We start from the raw sequence: 23,828 nt of genomic DNA, 5'->3' as shown, positions 1-23,828 counted from the left end.
AGAGGGGGAGAGAGGGAGGGAGAGAGAGAGAGAGAGATATAACTATGTTGAATCGGGCACAACTGGGGAATAGGGAGAAGAGAGCTGCTACTGTGCGGGGCAAACATAGGGTTTAGCGGAGGGGCAGAGAAGGACAGCATGTGATCCAGGAGCCAAGAGAGCAATGTTGAGGATGCACTGTGTGGGTGAAGCTGGAATTCCAACAAGGTAGGAGACAGGGATAGGTGAAGGGATGGAGAAGCAAGAGAGGGGCAGCTGAGGTCATCAGATGGCAGTTTAGGAATAACAAGGGGCTAGGAAAAAGAAGAAAGGCTGACTGGGAGTGATAATGATCAGAGATAAAGATGGGGGGAAAGGAGGGAAAACTGGGATGGGGAGAAGATTAAAGCTAGCAGTAAAGAATTGAGGAAGTCACTAGTAACTCACTGCAACTCCTGGAAAATGCTTGGCTTCTGGATCAGAGCTAACAGTGAGCTCTTTGAATCGACTCCAGTATTGGGCATTAGGGTTAAGGCCTTGTTCCTCACTCTTTGATCCTTGTCCAACAATCCCTGGGTCAGAGGCAAGGCAAAGAGATGAGTGATCATGCCTAGGCGCTTCAGCCCCTCCCAGGCTAGTTCTCGGACAAGTGGGTTGGAATGGGTTGTGTCATCCAGCAGACGGTGCGCCGTCTCCGAGCGCAGAGCTGGAGACACCTGGTAAGAGGCAAAGATTTGTCCTAATGCACCAACACAGCACTGGTATTTCAGTGGGTTGGCATGGACCATGATGTTGAGGATTGTCTCGATCAGGCTGCTAAGAGCCACATCGCTTATCTTCTTCCCCAGCCAGCTGCGTTTTGTTGCATCGATGAGGACGCTGTAAGTGATGTCCTTGGTTAATCTCGTTTCTAGGAAACCTTCATCCTCTTTCTGTGGTGTTTCGTCTACTTCACTCGGAGCTTTTACCTTGCTCTGCCAGAAGAAGAATGGCTGACCCTTCTCCCATTCCAGATCCCGCTGGGGTGGGTGCAGGCTGCACTTGAGGAATATTGGACTGCCCTCTGGCCAAAGACGGGCACGGATCACTGAGTTAGGGATGTAGCAATCAGGAGCAAGAAGCCATTTCTTCCCGTGTCCGAAGTAGCATCGCAGTATCTGATAGGGGTTCAGTCCGTCCCAGGCAGTCAACTGCAACTGGGGAGGAATCACATAGTGAGTTTGGGGTTGCTTATCAAACTCACTCAGCAGCTCCCTTTCCTCCGAAAAAGCATACCGGGAAGTGGCCAGTAACACAGTGCTGCCATCATCTTCTTCTTCTATGACATGTGGCACGTTATGATCAAAGGCAATAGCCCGCCTATTGGAAAGGTTTACTAGGCCTTCGAGGTCCTGTTTCCGTAGGCCCTGGTAGCTATACTTAGGCACAAATAAGGTCTCAAAAGAAAAAAAGAAGCTTGGCATGAAAGGTTTGGGGATTTCCACTATGTCATCGGTTATGGTCAGAAGGGCAACACGAGCAAGTACGGATGGGGATAAGAGTTGTAAGCAAGACACCAGATATATACTCTGGTTGAAAGTCACAAGCAGGTCGGCCCGGTCATTGGCGAAGCAGAGTGGCCCAAAGTGCAGGGACGAGTCCAGCATGGCCATAAGTTTACCCTGAAAATCCCAGATGCGAACGGTGCCGTCTGAACCACCTGTGACAAAAATACTCAGGGACAAGCAGACATCAAAGGAGGTGATGGCACACTGGTGTAGAGGCAATGTTTCTATAAATTTGGTGCCTTGCCTTGACCCGAAGGCCATAAAATCATGGAACTTCCAGAGCCGTAGGCAGTTGGTATCCGTAATGGCACCTACAGCTTTTGGTAGGAGGACCAGGTGTTTTAGTGGGCAGCTGCTGAGAATGCAAGCCAGGATCCTAAGCTGTAATCGGCTCCCCGTCAACACAGCTTCTGACAATTGTATGTAGTCATCTACCCCATAGGAACAGAGCAAAGAGTTTTCTTGGGTAGTCGAAAGCCTCCCACAGAATACTGACAGAGCCAGGACGGCCCCAAAGTGAACAATTTTCTCAATTCTGGCACAGCTGTGCTGGGAAAGCACTCTTATCATACCGCTCTGATGCCCAGAGAATATCAGGCCTTCCAGCCCCCGGCCCAGGTGGAAATTCCCATAAGCCAGGCACTGGACGAAGTCCTGAGTATCCGGTGAGGTACACAGGAGATACTTGACTGGGCAAGGGTTGCGGCTTGTGTCAAACACTAGCACCTCTGAGGTGCCTGCTGCTACAAAAAGCTCCTCGTTACCTGGATCGAAGGCCCAGTCCACAGCATGGTCGAGGACTGATAAAGGCCAAGTGATAAGCAGAAGATCCCCTGTTACAGGAGACACAAAGCGCAACAGGCCATCCTCAGTGGCACATAGGATCCGGAAGCAGTTGTCCCTATAGCGGACTCGACGTAACTGCTGAGGGACGGAACCACAGACATTGAAGAGGCTGTAGAAGCTGGGCAGGCGGTGCAAGGAAAACTGATGCGTTGTTTGGCAGAAGAAAGTAGTGTTGTCAATAAACTGGAGGCCATAGAGCTCCTTGCCAAGTTCCAGGTGCCTGAGCAGGCTCCCTGAAGTGAGGTTCCATTCTTTGAGTGTGCCTTCCCTCCCAGCTGTCAGCAGGGTGTGGGCCTCTGACCGGCTCTGTATGCATACCACTAATGTGGGATGGGCTCTGAAGCTGTGGAGAGACTGGCTTTGAAGGTGGGTCCATACATAGACCTCTCCAGCCTTGTTCCCAGCGTAGAGAAGGTTCTCCTCAAAGCTTGTGAAGCAGCAGGTGATGGGAGAGCTGCAGTTAGTGGCTACGAACCTCTGTGACTCTCCCAGTTGACCCTGGCCCTGGTGTTCAAGGACTCTCAGAGTACATTCACACAGGGCCATGATGCAGCCTTTCGGGCCATTCAGGACAATGCTTTGGACCATCTCGTCACCAGGGATGGGAAAGATTTGCAGCATGTGGAGGCCCTTGCCAGTTTGTTCAATGATCCAGGTGACCACTCCCCCCAGGATGCCGGACAGAAGCATCTTTGTTTCTGGATCAAAACAGAGGCAGGTGATGTCAAAGCGGCAGGGCACAGTACACATGGATTTGAATGCCTTAAAATGGTCCCCAAAGAGCCTCAGGATCATGTCGCCACAGTAGGCCACAATGAGATGAAGGTTGCCTGTGTGCACCATTGCCTGGACAGGCCGTAGTCGCTCCAACATCGGAAATGTTCTCTTTTCAACCATGTCGTCAGTCTTGTTTTTCATCCACACTACAGCCTGCAAGACAGTAGAGAAGAGAGACAGTCAGCCATCTTCTATTCTTCCCTCTACTTCTTCCTCCCCCTTTTTAATTTTTTTCCCCTTCTTGACAAGATTTCCCTACATAACCCTGCTGGCTTAGAATTTACTATAAGGACCTAGTTGACCTCTATTTTTTTTCCTTCTTATTTGTTTGTTTTTGTTTTTCTATGACAGTTTCCCTGCATAGCCCTGGCTGTCCTGGAACTCATTCTCTAGACCAGGCTGGCCTCTGACTCAGAGGACCACCTGTCCTTGCCTCCCAAGTGCTGGGATCAAAAGTGTGCACTCCCTCCCACCCCAGATATTTGTTTATTTTTTTGGACATGGTCTTGCTTTGTATCCCAAGCTGCCTTTGAACTCCTGATCTTCTGGATATGAAAGGAACCTGTCAGGCTCCTGAACAACAGGATGACAGGCGTGTGGCATCATATCAAGTTTCCTTGTCTGTCTGTCTGTCTGTCTGTCTGTTTGCTGAGGAGGTATCAGAAGACCGGTGCCTTTGCTGCTTGGGAGTTGGGAAGAGGGTAGAGGAAGGGAAGCTTGAATCCTTTCACCAACTTAACATTGATCATGACACCTAAGCAGAGTGAAGGACATGAATGGACAACGTATGAAGGGAAACCGTGAATCTGGATCCTGGACATTCACAGGGTGGCTCTGGGTTCAGAGCTACAAGGGTGTGGGCTTTGGGGGGAACTAAGAAGGAGAAGGGAAATGGCCTTACCAGTGTTTCTTTTATGTAGGACGACACCCAGGAGAGAGAGGCAAAGAAGTGGGCCTCAATGAAGTAATGGCATATGGTCGGCATAGGGAGAGGAGAGCGGGATTCTTTGAACAGTATCTGGGCTCGGTCAGTCAACACAATTACTTCACTCTGTTCCTCCACTCTGGATTTCTGGGGGAGAGAATGTGGCAAAAACTGAGGCTTAGGCACTAACAGATTGGCCGGTGGGGGGCAAGATTGCCGTGTTTTCCCAAAGTATACTGTGGTGACTTATCTTGGTTGTCAGCTTCACATACCTGGAAAGAGAGCTGCTTAATCAAAGAATTGCTTCAGTCAGGTTTGCTGTAGGCATGTCTAGAGGGTATTTTCTTGATTCACAATTGATAATATCAGGGCCAGGCCTACTGAGGGGGTAGCATTCCTAGGCAGGTGGGTGGTGTGACAAAGCTAACTGAGCAAATCAGAGGGAGGAAGCCAGTGTTCCTCCCTTGGTTGGTTTCTGCTTCAATTGCCTACCCTGAGCCCTTCCATCCACTCCCTTGGTGATAGACCCTGTAAGATGAAATGACTCGTCCTTCCCCAACTTTTGTTTGGTTAGTGTTTTCATCGCAGCAGCATAAAGGTGTAGTTAGTCATACCCAACCTCTCACTCCATGTCTAAAAGGTGTATGGATCAGAAAGGGCACATTTAACAAGCTACTCAAACAAGTCTGTCATCTTAGAGCCACATGCAATGTAACAGGGTGCCCCCAAATCAGCATAGCTTAGAATTACTAAAGATCCAAACTATACCAATAAGGGGCTACAGAGACGGTTCAACAGTAAAGAACACTGGTTGTTCCTTCAGTGAGTCTAGTTTCAGTTCCCAACACCCACGCTATAGCTCATAATGGCCTATAACTCCAGTTTCAGGGAACCCAATGCCCTCTTCTGTACTCCACAAGCACCGTGTGCACATGCAGGCAAGACACAATATATATGATAAAAATAAATATTTAATCTCTGTGAGTTCAAGGCCAGCTGGTCTACAGAGCAAGTTCTAGGACAGCCAGGGCTACACAGTGAAACCCTGTCTTGAAAACAACAAAACAAAGCAAACACCAGCACAAATAAGACTTTTAGGATACCTTATTCTGGCCAAGGGACAGAACATACATGGTGTATTATTCCACAGAGATAGGACATAAATATAAACTATGTGCTTGAGGTCCTCTGGACAGAGCCAGCTACGGCAAAGCTGAGGTTAGCAAATGTTCGCTCTGCTCTAGAGTGGGGACTTTGGTTTCTTTAAAAACATAGAAATATGCTGGGCAGTGGTGGCGCACACCTTTAATCCCAGCATTTGGGAGGCAGAGGCAGATGGATTTCTGAGTTCGAGGCCAGCCTGGTCTACAGAGTGAGTTCCAGGACAGCCAGGGCTACACAGAGAAACCCTGTCTCAAAAAACCAAAACCAAAACCAAAACACACAGAGAGAAATATTCTAAGAATATGTTTTGTTTTAATCCTGGGTGTGCTGTTCCACAGCAGGTGGCTGATCTGTCTGTGCTCTCTCTAGCAGGGGCGTGGTTTTTCCAGCTGCACAGAGTTTCTGTGTGTGACGTTTGGAATTCTGGGGACTTTTCCAAGGATATATGAGTTTTAGAGTCCTGGCAGAATGGGCTATTTGTCTGTTGGTGGTTGGATGCTGTTGGTTTCAGTTTGTTACAGTTTTCAAGCTGTTACAGAAGAAGAGTCCAAAAGAAGAAATTAGATACCCTACAGGCAAAGATCAAACTTGCCCCAAGGAGAGCAATGCCCCTTTGTCTTCGTTAGGGTTGCCATTGTTATGAAGAGACACCATGACCAAAGCAACTCTTTAAAAGGACAACATTTGGGGCTGGTGAGATGGCTCAGCGGGAAAGAGCACTGACTACTCTTCCGAAGGTCCTGAGTTCAAATCCCAGCAACCACAAAGCGGCTCACAACCATCCATAATGAGATCTGAAGGTTTCTTCTGGTGTGTCTGAAGACAGTTACAGTGTACTTACATATAACAATATATAAATCTTAAAAAAAAAAAAAAAGGACAACATTTAATAGGGGCTGGCTTACAAGCTCAGAGGTTCACGTCCATTATCATCATGGCAGGAAACATGGCAGCGTCCAGGCAGGCATGGCACTGGAAGAGCTGAGAGCTCTACATCTTGTTCCAAAGACAGCCAGGAGAAGAATGTCTCCTACATGGCTACAAGGAGGGTCTCAAAGCCCACCCCCAGAGTGACAGACTTCCTCCAACAAGGCCACACCTCCTAACAGTGCCACTGCCTGGGCCAAGCATTTTCAAGCCACCACACCCCTAACCAGCAGAAAGTACTCTAACAGTATCATCGCCCACTTTCCTACTCTTGACTTTGTTTGGGGATTTCTTTTCTTTCTCCCTCCCCCCTCTATCCTTCTTTCTCTCCTACTTAGTGTTAGGGAGTTGAAGGGGTGGAAGAAGAGGGGTGGACAAGGGTAAAAGAAAAAAGGAGCCACAAAGTAGCCAGAAGGCCGGCTGTACTGCTGGTATCTTACTCTTGGAAGTGCTTCGAGGTTCACATGATTGCACGCTTAGTCACCAGCTAAATTGTGTGGGAAGGATTAGGAGTGTATCTTTTTTGGAGGAAGTGTGTCAAAAGACCATGTCAGGCCAGTCTCTCTCTGCCTGCTGCCTGTGGATCAGGATGTAGTTTTCAGCTACTTCTCCAGTGTGTTCCCTGCCATGATGAGGATAGGCTCACCCCTCTAAAAACATAAGCAAGCCCCCAATGAAATGCTTCCCTCCATAAGGGTTGCCTTGGTCATGGTGTCCCTTCACAGCAACAAGGCAATGACTAAGACACTCTTCCCTTTCAGGAAATCTCTCTTCACACAGGGTGGTCCCTCTGACAATGCTCCCAAATGTCTATGTACCACTATCACTATGCCTCACTGTTATGTCTGTACAATTATTTGGAAACTGATAGCCCCCTTCTTTTGAGGTGACAACAATGGTCTGCCCTGGTTCCTGCTTTTGTGGACCATGTATAGCTCTTGTGAAGTGCCTATTACCATAAGATGGATAGAGGCCCACCGATAATATGTTAATGCCCTAAAAACTCATGCCTTACCTTGCTTTTGTGAATGGTGTCATTCACAAGCCTAAAAAAATCATTCCACTTGGGAATGATCCTGGAAGAAGCCATCCTGGCCTGGTTTTCCCCTGGTCCTCCTTAGGATTGTTGCTTGCAGACCTGTGGGTACCCAAAAGAGAGGGAACTTAGCTTGGCTCATGGTTTGGGTTTTGTTTTCCTTTGTTTCGTGATATCCTGTGTATCCTAGGCTGGCTCTGAACTTCCTGTATAGCAGAGGATGAGTTCACCTCCTGGTTCCTCTGCTCATAGCTCCCGAGTGCTGGAGATAATAGTCATGCCTGTCTTATGCAATGCTAGGAATGGAGCCCAGGGCTTTGTGCATGCTAAGAGAGGGCTCTGCCACAGAGCTTCATCCCTAAACCCGCTTTTCCTCATTTGTAAGATGAAGATGCCAGTCTTGCCTGCTTTATACAGTGCTATATCTTCATTGTCACGAGGGTCAGACAGAGAAGGCTTTCCTGAGAAAGCCTTGATAAGTATACCCTGAAGCAACAACCACCATTGGCTCCAAGATGCCTTGGGTTTCCATTTCTTTTTCTACTTCATCCCCTCCTTCCCGCTTCCCCTTCCCGTTCATCCCCTCTTCCTCTCCTCCCCCTCTCTTCTGCCTTCTTCTTTTCTTCCCCTTCCCTTCTTCATACTCCCAGTTGCGCTATAAACATAACGACTACATTTATACTCTGGCCAGCAGAGGGCAGTGAAGGCCAACCTGACAACCAGTGAAGGCTGTGGGGAGGAACCCTCTATCTCAGAGAAATGATTGCAGGCCTGCTGCTCAGTAGTGTTTTAAGGAACGTATTAGATTGCTTAGTACTAGTCCTTTTAGCCTGAGGCAGTGGCCTGCACCTAGAATCCCAGCACTCTGGGGACAGAGGCAGGCAAATCTATCTGAATTTGATCTCTCTGAATGCCTCCTCTACATACTGAGTTCCGTGACAAGTAGGACTGTGTAGAGATACCTTATCTTAATGCTTGCTCCCCAAACCCCGGACAAATGAGGAAGAGAAGGGAGAGCAGAAGAGAAGGATGGAAGGACAAATTTTCATGGACCCAACCCCAGCCCTACTGCACTGTAAACTCCTATATAAGACCCAATGATAACCTGGCTTTTAACAAGCTCTCTAGCTGATCTCTTGCACACTAAAATGGAGGACTATTTGTTTAGAAAGCTGTTGGAGTTCACAGTCAGAATGGCATGGGTCTTTTGAAGCAGAGCCAGCAAAATCACCCCTCCAGTATGGCTAAGCTTAGGCCCTATGTTTGCAGAGAGAAAGCAGCAGGCAGGACATTTATGTAGAGTGGATGGGAATCTGTCTGGAGAAGAAGAGAGATGTGTTCAAGACTACCTGTAATTCCAGGAATTGGATGGCTGAGGCAGGAGAACAGGATAATGACTGGGGTCGAGGTTTGTGTTTTCTGTCAGTCCTTCCTTGAGCTCATTCTTAAGTTGACCCAGAGGAAACCTCTCCCCTAAGCCCGGCCAAGCTTCATCCTTAGACTCAGGGATAATCCTTAAAAATTAGTCTGGAATGAGTTCTGGAGGACTTGGTTCCCATGGTACTGACAGATAGCTTGATAATGCAGAAATGATTTATTGGTAGCACTCAGTTTATAGTCAGAGTGATTATGAGACAAAGGATTTGGGACTAAGATGTGATGTTTCCTGTTGCCTGCAGAGAAAACCCAAGTCTGTGGGGGGTTTTGTTGTTTTGTTTTGTTTCCATTTTTCTTAGGTCCAATATACATATAGACACTATCTGAGGAAAAACAGGTGCCATAAGAGCCTTGCCTTATAAGAGGCCTGCCTGCAGAGGGCACTCTGCTCCACCACACTGCATGCCTCTGGGCACTCCCTGGCTTCATAGACTCTGTCTGATACAGGCTTTCTTGCTTCCTAGACTTTACAGCTTAGCAGGAAAAGGAGGCATCTACAAATGCTCACAAAATTAACAATAGGACAATTGGAGTGATAGGTTATCAATTTTTTTTTCTGCAGCCTTTAACTGTTTCAAACTTAAATCCCATTGATGATCCCCATGGTGTGCTTGCTGGCATGTGTGCCCACTCATATGCATTTGAACATGTGTGTTCAGGCTAGTCTTGAACTTTGGATTCAGGTGGTCCTCCTGCCTCAGTCTTTTGGGAAGCTGGCTACTGTATCTAGTATCGTATCACAACGTATGTACTGTGAGTGTATTTAACAAACAATGAGCACACAAAGGGAGGGTGATGTGTGCCCCGTTTGTGCTTTGACATAGGACCCTGAATGAATTAAAAGGCCTTGCCTTCCAGGCAGGCCTCACATTTGGGGACAGGCATGCAGGTAGTCCAGCTGGGACCAGAAGGACCTCATTAGCTGCCTATAAAACTAGAGAGGTCACCTTGGCTTATTCTGCTCTTTGAATGGCATTACATCTAAGGAGCTGAAATCTGTTCACATGGTCTTCTGGGAGCATGACTCTTGGACTTTGGGCAGATTCAACAGGCTAGGATGCACTTAACTTTCTTTATGGCTGGCAAACATACTTCAATACGGTAGGCTAGTTTCCGGTGAATAAGAGAGGTAGCTCAAATCCTTGGGAATAATAGCACCTAGCCACAAGTACAAATAGCACAAAGCTACAGAGTACCTACCAGGCATTTTATATAATATGGTTTTAATTTCTTTTTTTAATTCTGTGTATATGTTGGGGAGGGGGTATGTGCATGAGTGCAGGTGCCCTGGAAGGTGGCCAGAAGAGGGTGTCAGATCCCCTGGAACCTGAGTTACAGGTAGTTGTGAACTGTTCAATATGTGGGTTCAGGAGACTGGTCCCATGTCAGAGGTCCAAGAAGAGTATGTGCTCTTGACCTCTGAGCCAGCTCTCTAGACCCCACTTAGTTCTTATGATGGTACTATGAGTTAGCTATTATTCCCCCTTAGCTTTTTAAGATGAACATGGAAAGAATATTGGGATGCCAAGGGCCATATGAACAAAAAGTCACCATCTCACAGCTGGCCACCTGTCCTGTTTCCTCTTCCCAACAGTGACGTGGTTATGTCCTTTCTGTATCTCTCTAAAGGTGCTCTGTACATATAGATGTATAATACATATTCTACATATTTGTCTGTATACAATGTACATACATTCATTCTCACTCTATTAGAGATTAACTCATATTAATATGTAGAGCTATGCTTCATTTTCTAACAGTTGCCAGTTGCAGAGTATATGACTGGTCCTTCACCCAAATTCCTATTAATAAATATTGGTCCTGTGTGGGTATGTGGGGAGGGGTATCTCATGTAGCTTAGACAAGTGTCAGCCTTGCAGTGTAGCCAAGGAACTCCCAGGCCTCCTGCCTCCACTTCCCGGGTGAATTTCCCTGTAAATTACAGACCTTCTATCAGTGTGTTTGGCTTGTTAATAGACATTGGGCAGTGTCCAACCTTTTGTTACAACAATCCATGCCACAAATGACTGACTACCTTGGTTGGTGTCTCATACTTTTAATTCAATTGTAAACTGAAACAGAAAACATATTTTACATTTTAAGGTATCACAGCTCATTATTGAGATTATTATTATTATTATTATTATTATTATTATTATTATTATTATTATTTTGAGACTGGGTTTCTCTATGTAACCCTAGCTGTCCTGGTCCTGGAACTTTCTTTGTAGCTCAGGTTGGCCTCAAACTCATAGAGACCTGACCGCCTCTGCCTCCCAAGTGCTGGGATTAAAGGTATGTGCCACCATGCCCGTGGAGATTAATCTTAAGTGTTACATGTAAACTTTATTTTATCTATTTTTCTGAATCAGCTGGTTTAGTTAGAGTTACTTACAAGAGCATGGTTGAGGTTCTATTCACATGGGCATGAGCGGCTTACTATTGGCCATACCACTGAACAAAACGTCTCCATACCACTGAACAAAACGTCTCTTCCCTAGCAACCATTAACTTTAAGCCTATAGAGTCTCAGAGAAAGGTAGGCTTGGGGAGTTTTTATATAAAATTATGACTCCCAAAGTTCTAACTTGGTAGCCCAAGATGGCCCAGAACTCACTATGCACTAACACTCCTGGTCCTCACCTGTGTGAGTGCAATGATTACAGGCCTAGTTTTATGTAAAAATTGATGTTGGTCCGGCATAGTAGAGCATGCCTTCAATCCCAACACCTGGAGGCAGAGGCAGGCAATCTTTGTGAGTACAAGGCCAGTTTAGAGGACATTAAAAGTTCCAGGCCAGCTAATTACATGGGGAAATCCAGTCTCAAAAATTAAACTTAAACAGTTTATGTAGGTATTTTTGCTAGGTATTACTGCTTGTGATTACAATGACTTGGATTAGATGTATATATGTTTTGCTGAAAGAATGCGCACGTGAATGACGCCTCTGATTTGTCCCATAAGAAATATGTGCTTGCCGTCATGTCAAAATGAACACCTTCCCAGGGCGCAGGCTTAATCAAAAGGTAGGTGTATGCATGAGATTTAGAGGGCTGAGCAATTCTAGGCAGTTGCCTCAGGATCCCTCATGGAGTGTGAGTGGCAACACCGTTTTAGTTGTTGTTGTTGTTTGTTTTTTAAAGGTCGAATCTTCACTCATTTCTACGAGTGGATTAAATCTGGACATTCCCCAGGCTGTAGGCACTCAACAAACACTAAGTTACCCTCCAGACTATGCCATACTGAAAGAATAGAAGAGAAAAGGCCTGCTAGGCAGCCCCTACGGGTCGTGATTCTGCGCCTCCCATTTCGGGGACTGGTCTGGAGCCGAGAGGAACACGGGGAACCGCGACCTCACGTTCCGGCACCCCGGAATCCACATGGGCGGGAGGTAGGTGTGTCCACCACCTTCGGGCAGAAACCGCGCCTGTTACCTGTGTCAGGGACAGCGAGCTCTGCGGCACCCCGGAGCTCCTGTGTAGACGAACAGACCTAGAGGGGACCTGGGAAGCTACGCTGAAGACGATGTGGGAGGACCCCCACTCACAGAACGGTTAGTCCCGTAGCCCCGCACCTGGCGGATTGATCGGGGCAACCAGGGCGAGCGCGTGTGCACGGTGGCACGCGCACGCGTTCCAAAAGGGGGTGGGAAAAGAAGTCCTCCGACCCCCGCCCCGAAGGGGGACCCCCAGCGATCCGGTCGGCCGGAGAGCGCGCGTGCGCGAGGGCGCGCCGCCGCCGTCCCGCTCCGCCCAGCGCCGAAGGGGGTCTAGCGCACTGCTCCAGTCTTCCCGCCCCTCCCCAGGCTCACAGGCTCGGAGTCGTAGACTCCCGCCCCGCGGAGAGGGACAGCGAAAGGTTCCGCGAGCAGAGAGAGAAGGCGGACGAGCCTAGGAGAAAGGAGAAACCGGTCGAACCGGGTGAAGAACGAGGCTCCCGGGCTGGAGCTGACACAAGACACGCCTCCCTGTCTCACACCCCTCGGGGCTGCGGAAGTCCTCTGGAGACTGGAGCCGCACCGAAGCGACCAGTAGACTACGATTCCCAGAAGGTGGTGCGGTGGCGTGCCTACGACTCCCGGCAGGCCTCGCGCTCCAGGCTCTCTTTAGCGCGCTGCTTCTTAGGGGGAAACTACAGTTCCCATGAGGCCTCGCGCGAAGCGGCTTGGAAGTGGGCAGCCTGGAAGTCACTCGGGCCACTGGAGCTGGCGGCGTCTCTAGCGAGCCGCGCGGTGCTGAATGCTGCGGTCGAGGAGCCCGCGGGGCGTGTGGTCCGTACGCCTAGGTACGTGGCTCCTGGTGCAGGAGCAGTCTCCGGTAAGGGTGGTGGGGATTTGGTAGCTGCTCGGACCCCGAGGGTCAGCGCAGGCGGGTGACCAGGCGGACGGCCGGGTGTGGGCATCGGCTGTGGGGGGCGGCAGCGCCGGGACTCACGCCCTCCGTACCCGGCGGGACTCGTGCCCGCATGGCTCAACTTTCCAGACGTGCAACCCGGCACGGTGGGGAAGAGCTTGGAGTCCGGGAGACGCGGGTGCACGTCCCAGCTCTGCCACTCTGGAGCTGCGGTCTGGGAAAACCGCGCCGAACCGCGCCGAACCTCGTTTTTACCCTCGGTAAAACGGGGAAGGTGGAATTGTCTTTTGCTGGTGATTGTTCTGAGGTGTTGAGATCTGGTGAATAAGGCGTTTCACATTGAAGATACTTACTACGGGTTTGCGTTATTGTTAGTTCCTGGAGAAATGAGGTGAAGATACTGTGTAGCTTGCCAATTAGTTGACCATGTGCATGTAAAAACCTGAGTCCATAGTTAACACTCACTGCAGAGTAGCTGCTGTTAACTGCGATCATTTTTGTAAGAGCTTTTGCTTGTGAAGCGAAGAGACTCACGATCAAATTTAGGTTTTGCCATGCACCAGCAAGCTGTGTGACCTTGGGCAACTAACTTCACCCCTCTGTGTCTTAGTTTCCCTTTGTTTGCCTAAATATAAAGTGGAGATTTCAATGGGAGCCACCTCATCGAATTGTTTTGAAGATGTATAAGAACACCCCGTTGTAAAGTGCTTAGCACAGCTGCTGGCACATAGCAATTTGTGAATGCTGTCATTTATTCAGCGTTTCTGGGGAGCTTAGGGACCTTCTCTGAGTAGGGCTCTCTCTGACTGTAGCCTTGGTCTCCCCAGTGGGCCAAATTCAACACTGAGTCCAATTGGCTTTCCCTTCTGCCAGACTTAGGTTTCTAGTTTGTAAAGATGGGACAATAGCAGTGTTACCTTGGTAAGGGTGTGATGATTTGCTGAGCACTAGGCTGAACCATCCTTCACTGAGTAGCAGCTCGTATGGATTATGATTGTTCTTCAGTGTTCTCCATCTGGCCCAGAGGCTGCCTAACTGTGGGCTGTGACATGACAGCCCTGAGCTCCCCCACACGTTTGCTCCCAGCCTCAGTGTCCCATCTGTGAAATGGTAGTCATAGGACTTCTATGCCAGAATTCTTCTGACTCCAGGAGATTTTTTTGTGGTTAGCACAGGGCCCCAAGCACTTGATGAATGTACCTCTCTCTTTTTCTTCAGTAAGCCATTTCTGACTCTGTTTGTACCCGTAGGGAGGAGCGCAAGGTTAATGACTCCCTCCATCCTTAAAGTTTACTTAGAAAAGGTTAAATTATTTTAGTATAAGGACCCAAAGAGACAGTGCTGAACTGCCATCAGCAACGCTTGTACAGTCCTCCTCCTCCAAGTCAGTGTATTTCACTCCAGTTCTGTTTTATTATTATTCTTATTATTCTTATTCTTATTATTCTTATTCTTGTTATTATTCTTCTTCTTATTATTATTATTATATACTGAGGATGGAATCCAGGGCTTTGTGCATGTTAAACACTTACTCTACAGCTGCTGTAAACCCTGGAATCCATTGTGGCTCTGGACTCTGCATCTCAAAGACACTAGCCACCTCACCTCCAGCTCCAGACTTGGAGCTTATATTTCCTTGATGTCCCCTGATGGATGTTCTTGGATACTGTAAACTCAGCTTATCCAATCTGAACATTTCCTCCTCTTTCCCCTCCTTGATTTAGTGGCCACCATCATAGCACATCGGCCAACCGTGACCCTGTTGCCCAAGGCAGTAGCTCAGAAGTCTTCCCCAGTCTTCTCATATCCAGTTGACTGGAGAGGACAGAGCTACCCTGTTACTGAAGCATCACTTCATTGAACTCAAGCTGGAGGTTTCCCTATCCCCTGAAGGTGGCCTGTTCTGTCTGTTTCAAACAGGGTCTCAAGTAAACCAGGTTGCCCTTAAGTTCACTATGTTGCCAAGGATAACCTTGAACTTGTAATCCTTGTGTCTGTGTAAACCTAGCTGTGGATGCAGGGTTTTCCTGACAAGGCCCAGTTGTTTCTTTTAGGCCAGCAAGTGTGAACATAGGGTACATATATGCAGTATGTGCCACACATGCACCAGAAAAGACAATGGGAATTTGGCCAGACTGCTCTGGCTACAGATGTGTCAGTAAGGCCTGGCTTTCAGGCAGCTCATTTCTATGGTCTTTAACCTGCCAAAGACAAGCTGAGTTGATAATTTCTTTCTGAAAACCTGCACTCTGTCAGTTTATGAGAATATCCAATGTGGGAAGGCAACACACACACACACACACACTACCACCACCACCACCACCACACTACTCCACACCAGGCTGGGAAGGATCATGCTGGGTCTCTGTGGCAGAGTAAACCTGTGCTTGTGATTTCATTTGAGGTTGGCAAACTTGTCTTATTCAAACTTATGATGGCCATCACATTTAAGTTTTTTCTTTGTTTGTTTGGTTGGTTTTGTTTTTTGTTGTTGTTTTTGGTTTTTAATCTACAGTATTAAGGCAATGACTTAAAACAGGTCCTGGGTTATCTCCCTTGTAGTGACAACAGCAAATGTTTTTTAAACCTTTCGGGTAGAATGGTTTAAGAGTTAACCGTGAGCCTGGTGTTCAGATGTTGCAGTTGTTAGGCGGTAAATCAAAAATGGAATGTAGAACGTGCCACAATTGGTGTCCTTTCCTGCTCTAAAATGTATTTGCCTATGTTTTTCAAGCTTAGGCTTCATACCTTGCAAAGGCTAAATTAAATGTACTTACATTTAAAAAAAAAAAGAATACATTCTTCTCTGGTATTTTTTTTCAGCTACTAGAATGAGAGGGAAGCTGCCAGGCCAATTTGTATGTTTATTTTTTTAAGGCTTGTGAAGGCCTCTGTCTGTCTGTCTGTCTGACTGTCTCTGTTTCTCTTTCTCTCTCCCTCTCCCTCCTTCCCTCTCTTCCTCTCTCTCTCTCTTTCTCCTTCATTCCTTCTGTGTATGTGTATGTAGTTGAATTTATGCAAAGTGAGCGTGGTGACACATACTTGGCAGTAGAGCAGGCCATGAGGATCAAGGCTAGCCTGTGCTATATGAGATGCCCTGTCTCAAAAACTAGAGTATTCGAGACAGGTAAGCTCACTGTGGAGGTATAGAAAGATAACAGTGAGTAGCACCTTTCACAGCACAGTCTCATTTCCCTTGAGATAGCTGCTCATTTAGACTGAGGGTAATAAGTATCTAGCATCAGCTTTCGGAGCACCAGAGAGAGTAAAATGGAGATGCCCTTGGCCTTGGTAACTTAGCTACATGCTTTGTTGTGTTTGTGTTTACTTAACTTCTACCTGTATGTGCTTACATCCACTGTTTTCTTCCTCCTCCCCCCCCTTCCTTGAAAAAGAATGAGTAGGGATATATTTATATTTATATTTATATTTTAATGTCCAGTCTGCTCCCATTTTCGTGTTGAGACAGGGTCTCATATAGCCTAGCTGGCTTACACTCCCTTGGGTATGGCACATGTTCTCCTGGGCTTTAGTTTCTGGATCTGAAAATCAGAGTGGTACCAGGACCTTCCTTTGGGGTAGTTGTTGAGAGAAAAATGTATCAGACTTTTAAGGCAGGGTCCATTGTTGCTGCTTTACGGTCGCTGAAATCCAAAGCCCCTCATGAGAAGAGCTACCCTAGTCATTGGAGATACCAGGGAAAAAAAATGCAGAAAAGTTATAAAGCCTGCAGGTACCAGCTTGGACACGCTGGACTCTGGGGTGAGAGAGAGGCTTAGCTGCTTGGAATGAAGTGAAAATTCTGCCCAGAAAAGGAAGAGGCCACCACTGCAGGGGTTGGGGTGGGGACTCATGGTGGAGCACCAGTAGGGAGTATCTGGCTTCATATTTGCAAGAAATGGGAAATACTTGGAAGAAGACATAGGTGGCAGCTCTGGATTTAAATCCCACATAGCCACTAACATGTAAGATACTCGTTGAGCTTTTCCTTCATTTGTGAAATGTTTACGATCAACTTCTGTCTCTATCTCAGGGGTTGGTGGAGATTGAATGAGATGTCTGTAAGATCCAGGCCTGCTGGGCTGCTGTCAGCTCTGGGTCAGGCCTGAGTTACTACTCTTACCTTATTAAGCTGACCAGTTTATCGGGCATCTTCCATGTGCCAGGATTTCTTCTAGGCACTGGAGGATTTGACAGTGAATAAGCCGGGCAGGGTCTAGTCTCCATTTTTTTTCTCTTGCAATGTAGCTGAGGCTGGCCTTGAACTCTCAGGCTTCTGTCCCTCCTCTCAAGTGCTATGATTATAGACTCACACCTAGCTCAGGTAGAATCCTTGCTCTCTCGGGGCTTGCAGACTACTTGGGCAGTAAAGCCAGGTAGTTTCAGGATCTTGTTTGTTTGAACAAACCTGTTTATGCTACTTTCCGAAGGTTTTAAGTCAGGGGGAGATGACAGGGTGAAAGGCCAGAGTGGTTGGTGGGGAGCAGTGAGTGGTAGGGAGGGAGTGATTAATGCTTAGTCAGATGATCAGGGATGCTTCCCGAGCTGAGGGAGGGAAAGGCATGTGAGGTAAGACTGAATGAGCAAGAGTTGGGGGGAGGCTGTTGGGGGGCAGTCCCAGGCAGAGGGAACAGCAAGTGCAGAGCCAGGAGTTTAGAATGAGCTTACCACAGAAGCAATGTCATTGTCATTGGATTAGGGTGGATTTCTGTTCTCCAAGCTCACACTGTTTTAAAAGTTTGTAAAGTAATAATAAAAAGAGGTGCTAACATGCAAGCATCACGGGCTGCTGCCAAGTGCTGGACTAAGTCCTCCACATGTCCTCAGTTAATGGTTCCAGTAGTCTAATGATGTAATTAACTTTATTGAACTCATTTTACAAATGAGATTACTGAAGCCTGGCGGTGGTGGCTGACGCCTTTCATCCTAGCACTTGGGAGGCAGAGGCAGGTGGATCTCCATGAGTTCAAGGCCAGCCTGGTCCACAGAGGGAGTTTCAGAGCAGTCAGTGCTATACTGTCTGGAAAAAACCAAAACCAAAACAAACAAAACCCCAAAACAAATGAAATCGCTGTAGACCGATACTCTTCGATTCTCTTCATCTCAGGCCCTCTTTATGAGGCCAGTGGGGGATGTGGACACAGCATTTCTTTTCCAGGTTGTTTGATAGGCAAAGCACTGCTAGTTGTGTAGTATCTCATTCACACAGCAGCAGAACAGTATGGAACGGTGTGGCATCATATCCACTGTCAGAGATGCTCTAGGTTGGGCATCAGGGGCACAGCTTTTGCAAAGAGTCCAGGGCAGAGAGAAAAGAAAGCAGACTAAAGAGAGGAGAGCAGAGCAAGAATGAGAGGGAGAGAGAGAAGGAGGGACGTGTGAGAATAGCAAGACAGCGAGAGGTAGAATAGAGTTTGTGGGGTAGAGAAATCAGTGTGGGTTGTAAGAAAGGGCCAGGAGACTAGCGTGTATTTGAATGTACTTGTGATACTGAGGGAGCCTGGAAACTAGCGTGGGCCTTGATATGCTGATAGGAGCCTCAAGTAGCCACAGTCCCTTTTGCCAGAGGTAAGGGAAATGACTTCTTTTGGCAGATGGGAACCGGTTTCACAAGTTCTTGAGGAATGCTGGCTTTTATCTAACCACCAGAAATCCTTGAATAGTCCAGCTTGAGTTAATTTCTAGGTATACGGACTACCTGAGACCTAAGAAGGGGCAAGATGGAGCTGCAGCTCCCGGCCAAGCAGAGCAGGTGGATTCCAAGTTTGTTATATTGCTGAGGTGATTTGCACTCACCTCCTACGACTGGCAATGCCTGGTGTGTAAAATGTGAGCAGTAACACTACTAACTGAATTGAACATACGAGGGAGCACTGTTCTGGGAGCTCTGTGGGATAAGAGCTTTGATTCTTTGGTCCACTCCATGGGATAGCGTAGGCACTGTCATCTGGGGAAGCTGAGGTTCAGAGATGCTAGAGTCACCAAGTCAGAGACTCTTCCAGAGCCTGTGAAACCTGTGGTCTGCCCATGAAATGACTGGTGGGCAGATGGGGACCCTCTCGAGTCCCAGCCTCTTCACCCCACATACCTCCTCTGGGGAACTGTTGCAGCAGCTTCCAAATGCTTTGGGGCCATGAGGTTGACTGCCACGCAGGGCCTGGGGTTTCTCTCATCCCAAAACTTGTTCTCCCATCTCCACTAAAATAACAGCGGCGGTCTGAGTATTGGTAGTATTGAGAGTTTTTCAGATGTGATCATGATCCCACGACTCAGCCCTTATCTTTAGGCCGTACATTCTGAAATTCCTGTGTTCCTGTGAGTGAGTGGACTGTTGGGATGCCCAGCATGTGCCTTGCAGTGCTTGGACGGGGGTGGAAAGTGGAGGCAGACAGGCTCGTGGGGGCGAGTAAGAGCTGGAACAAGATTGGCCGTGATTTGGGAACGGTTGCAGCTAGGTGGGGAGGGCTTATTATAGCCTCCCTTTACCCTTGTGTGTTTGAAGTGTCTCATCAAGAAAAGTTAAAATCAAATACAGGAGATTTCACTCAGCATTTGTGTGGTCCAGGCTCAAGAGTACATGTGGGGAATTCCCTGCCTCTGCTCAGTCCACTTACTTGATAAAATTATTTGCTTCTCCTCCCCTTCTTCCTCATTATGCAACTCATTAAGTGGCTGGGGCTCTGGAAGCATGGGGCACCCCTGGCCAGTCCCAGCAGCCACAAGCTTCAAGCCCATGGTGGCAGGGTCCTCCATGGTCCCTCTTTGGTCCCTAATCTGTTTAGCACCTGACTGTAAGGCTCCACCTACTTTGTTCTCCCCCTCTCCCCCCAACCCCCAAAGACCTGTTTCAACAGGAGGCCTCAGATCCTCCCTTGATGTCACTCAAGGCAGCCAGAACAGCCCTCTGACATCCAGCCTTGGCTGTGCAGGGCTTTGTGAAGGCTCCACAAGGAACCTGAAGGCAGCTTTTGGTTTACAGGCAGCGCCGCAGCAGGAGGCCATGGAAATGTCTGTTTTAGTTCTGGTTTTTGACCAAAGAATGAAGAGGGGCAGCTTGGGACATTTCTTAAGGACCTGATATCTGGCCAACAGTATGAATGCTACAGCCAGCTTGTGTCCCCCAGGCACACCATGTTGAAGCTCCTGCAGCATTTGCTTTTTTGCCAGTGTAACTCCCCAGCCCATGATGAAATCGCTTTGTAGAAGCATCAGGCAGAGGAGCAGAAACCCTTGGGGGTTAGGGGCAGGGGACTTTCTGCTGGCCCCTTTGCTTGTTGCAGGTCTTAGGGAGGTGGCAGATGTGACAGAGTTGATGTGATTCTGTCTGAGAGCTGGCACCCTTTGTTCTAGCTGGGGATCCTTTCTTCTCTAAGGCACCTTGTTCCAGACCAGGCTCCTCATTGTCAGGATGGAGGCGTGCATGCATGTGTGGACCCACAGGTTGGCAAAACCCAAATGTTGGCACTGTGCATTCGGTATTTATTATTCTCGTGTATATTTATGTGTGCAGGTGTGCATGGGTGAATGCTAACACTTGCATGTGAAGACATGTGGCTCTCATTCCTCAGGCACAGCCCTCTCCCCAACACCTCACTGGCCAGAAATCCACAAGTAGGCTAGGTTGGATGGCCATCAGCCCCAGGGGTCAGCTCTGTCCCTGCTTTCCACAGCTGGGACTCAGGAGTTCACTTTTCTTTTCTTTTTTTTTTTTAAGATTTTATTATTATATGTAAGTACACTGTAGCTGTCTTCCGACACACCAGAAGAGGGCGTCAGATCTCATTACAGATGGTTGTGAGCCACCATGTGGTTGCTGGGATTTGAACTCAGGACCTCTGGAAGAGCAGTCAGTGCTCTTACCCACTGAGCCACCTCTCCAGCCCAAGGAGTTCACTTTTCTTAACATGGGTTCTGGGATGGAACTGAAGTCCTCATGCCTGCCCAGCAAGTGCTTTCTTTCTCTGTTGAGCTTTATTTATCTCCTCAGCACTATTTCTAGTTAAGCACTGGGTTTCACATGGCCCAGGCTGACCTCAAACGCCTTCTGATCCTTCTGTATGTGCTTCTCAAGTGTTGTTTTTACAAGCATGTGCCATAATGTTGAGCTTTGAGTCTTTCTCTAAAACTTTATATGGGGGCATGGGGCATGTGCTGTGGTATACATGTGAAGATCAGTTCTTTTGGTGATCAATTCTCTCCTTTTACCATGCATGACCCAGGAATAGACCTCAGGTCCAGCAGATTTGGCACAAGTGCCTTCTTCAGTCAATCATTTCCCAAGCCCCTAGATTTGATTTTTACGTTTGTTTTTGTCTTGGGTTTTTGAAGCCAGGTCTCTCTCCACAGCCCTGGCTATCATGGAATTCACTATGTAGAGATGTGCCTGCTTCTGCTTCTGCCTCCCCAGTGTTGGGATTAAAGGTGGCTGGCTCCCCAGCTTCATTGTTTGTTTGTTTTTAGAGATAGGGTTTCCTCTGTGTAGCCCTGGCTGTCCTGGAACTCACTCTGTAGCCCAGGCTGCTGGCATTGAACACACAGAGCTCTGCCTGCCACTGGGGCTCAAGGCACCACCACCACCCAGCCTAGCTTTGGTTTTGAAACTTACTTGGTGATTGTGTTCTTATGAAAGTTGTGCTAGACATGAAGGCTAGCTAGCAGTGCAGTGTCCATCCCTCACCTTTCACACCATCCTAGGGCCCACTCAAGTGTGAGGTTAGGAAACAAGAATAGTGAAGCGAAGCTAGCGGCACACACCTGTAACCTCAGCCAGGGGAAACAGGCAGGGTGCTCAGGAGTTCATGGCCATCTTCATCTGTGTCCTGAGTTTGAATCCAGCCTGGGCTACATGAAACCTACCTCAAAGAAACACAAAAACAATAGAACAAGAGGGCCATAGCATACCTCAGGGGATAAAAGCCTGATTTTGACCCCTAGAACCCAACTCGTGGAAGAAGAGAGAACAATTGCAAGTTAAAACAATATTGTTTAAAAAAAAAAACCATAGAAAACAAGGTAAAGAAGCCGTGTACTGTGTTGGATGGTATAGCAAACACTGCAGTGAGGAGATGAAGCAGGAGGGAATATGAAGTATTAGGTTAGAAGGTGTGGAAGTTTTAGGCAGCATAGCCAGAGGACAGCCATGGAGGAGGTGGGGACATGCAGAGGTCCTGAGGGGAGTAAGATGGAGGAGCTCGTGGGGGCATATGTGCAGCAGACTGATTTAGGGAGATGGGGGAGACTGAGGTGGAAGTAGTAGGAGCCCCCTTTTCCCTTTTCTCTAAAATAACAAAAGAAATCTGAATGTTCAATGACACTGAGCACATCGAAGCGTTGATTGTTAAATAGTATTGATATTTGAGTAGTATCCACAGCTGCGTGGGCCAGAACGCTTTAGACATCCGAGTCCCTATGTGGAAGACACGGCCAGTCAGGTGCCTGCTAGCCTCCAGTCCCTCACATTGTATTGAACTTCCTGACTTGTATTAGGTTGGACCATGACCCGACTGTGGCTCTTGTCTGTGGATTAAGAATGGCTTCACATAGAGCTTTATGAACTTAGGTCTAACAGCTTCCTTTCATGAGCAGGAGGCCTTTGCTCACCCTTCTCACTCTGAGGGTTGGTGGCCAGAGACCTGTCCTCCTACCGCTCATTCTTTGCTTTCACTGACTGGCCCTACAGTGCCTAGAACAGCTCAGAGTAAGAGCCCTTGCCCAGCTATGGCTCCAAAGCTTGGCTCTGGTGCAGCCTGACAAAAGTCCTTTTCCTACTGGATGGGGCCCGGTAGGTCAGTCTTTAGCCTTCTCATCTTGGTTCCTGAGTTTAGTATCCTATGGTGGTATGTGCTGGGGATGCAGCGGAGAGGAAGTGGCTTGGGAAGAGGCCTAGGAATTGTGGTGTGGAGGAGGAAGAAAGCCCTCTGGCCCCTCCCATTTGCCACACCCTTATACTGACCAAAAAGATAGTCAGAAGTCCTCAAGGATGCCCAAAAGGACTGACTCCTGGGAATAAGATAAATGTAAAAGAGGCGGGGCCCAGCCTTGGGAGACCTGGGCCAGAAGTTGCCTCAGTTGGTGTGTCTTTGGCTGTTGAAAGTAATAATGACGGTAGTGGCAGCAGTAGCAAAAACAAGTTTTGGTGTCTAATATGTGCCAGACATGGTGCTAGGTACTTTACATGTAGTAACTAACGTGAGCCAAGCCTCCTAGCCATCCCTTCAGCTAACCCACGTATTCCCTTTGTAAAATTTAAATAACTCACTGGGAGGCGGGGTCAAAGGGCTAGGGAATGATGGTCAGTAACTTTTCAGCCTTTTGTGCTCTTGCAGGGTTCTCAGGTCTGCAGAATCACAGACAAGCTGGGCCTGTCCAGAAAGCTCTATGCTTCAGGTCCAGCGAGAGTGAACATTTGGGCTTTCAACAATCCCCAGGAGCTACCAGGGTCAGTGCCCAAAAAACACGTTTTTGAGACTCATTGATCTATCATAGGAAGCCCCAACAAAAACTGTCTGGAAATGAGATTTAGAAAACAAAGAATCCCATAGGTCTCAGCAAGGGTTGACAGGAGCTCTTCAGAATGGACACGACCCAGTCCCCGTCCTTTGTGTCTGTCACTCTGCCATCAGCTGTGCACCTCTCATGACCCCTGGCTCCCTGTGTGGCTCCAGTTGGCACACCCTATCCAGTAGTAGTTAAGGGACATCTATATGTCCCTTTAAGAGAGAAGAATTGCCGGGCGGTGGTGGCGCACGCCTTTAATCCTAGCACTTGGGGGGCAGAGGCAGGTGGATTTCTAAGTTCGAGGCCAGCCTGGTCTACAGAGTGAGTTCCAGGACAGCCGG

General features: G+C 48.0%; 2 protein-coding genes across 4 annotated transcripts in view; one reads left to right on the top strand and one right to left on the bottom strand.

Moving 5' to 3' along the window:
* Wdr87 (WD repeat domain 87) overlaps positions 1-12,543 on the bottom strand; it is a 19,541-nt gene extending 6,998 nt beyond the window's left edge. Inside the window, exons 1-4 of the mRNA XM_031384142.1 lie at positions 12,073-12,543; positions 7,181-7,303; positions 4,051-4,221; positions 427-3,302 (exon numbers count right to left, since the gene is read on the bottom strand). Coding sequence (XP_031240002.1) covers positions 427-3,302; positions 4,051-4,221; positions 7,181-7,255 — 3,122 coding nt within the window. The 5' untranslated portion in view covers positions 7,256-7,303; positions 12,073-12,543. The remainder of the gene's footprint in view (positions 1-426; positions 3,303-4,050; positions 4,222-7,180; positions 7,304-12,072) is intronic.
* Sipa1l3 (signal induced proliferation associated 1 like 3) overlaps positions 12,088-23,828 on the top strand; it is a 209,987-nt gene continuing 198,246 nt past the window's right edge. For 2 of the 3 annotated variants that reach the window (XM_031386009.1, XM_031386003.1), the window contains exon 1: positions 12,088-12,922. The gene's annotated coding sequence lies outside the window, so the exon portion shown is untranslated. Of the gene's footprint in view, positions 12,955-23,828 lie in introns of all 3 variants that reach the window. The other variant, XM_031386005.1, reaches the window with a different exon arrangement.

This window comes from Mastomys coucha, unplaced genomic scaffold (genome assembly GCF_008632895.1).
Source record: "Mastomys coucha isolate ucsf_1 unplaced genomic scaffold, UCSF_Mcou_1 pScaffold21, whole genome shotgun sequence".
NCBI lineage: Eukaryota > Metazoa > Chordata > Mammalia > Rodentia > Muridae > Mastomys > Mastomys coucha.
This window is presented reverse-complemented; position numbering and strand designations above follow the sequence as displayed.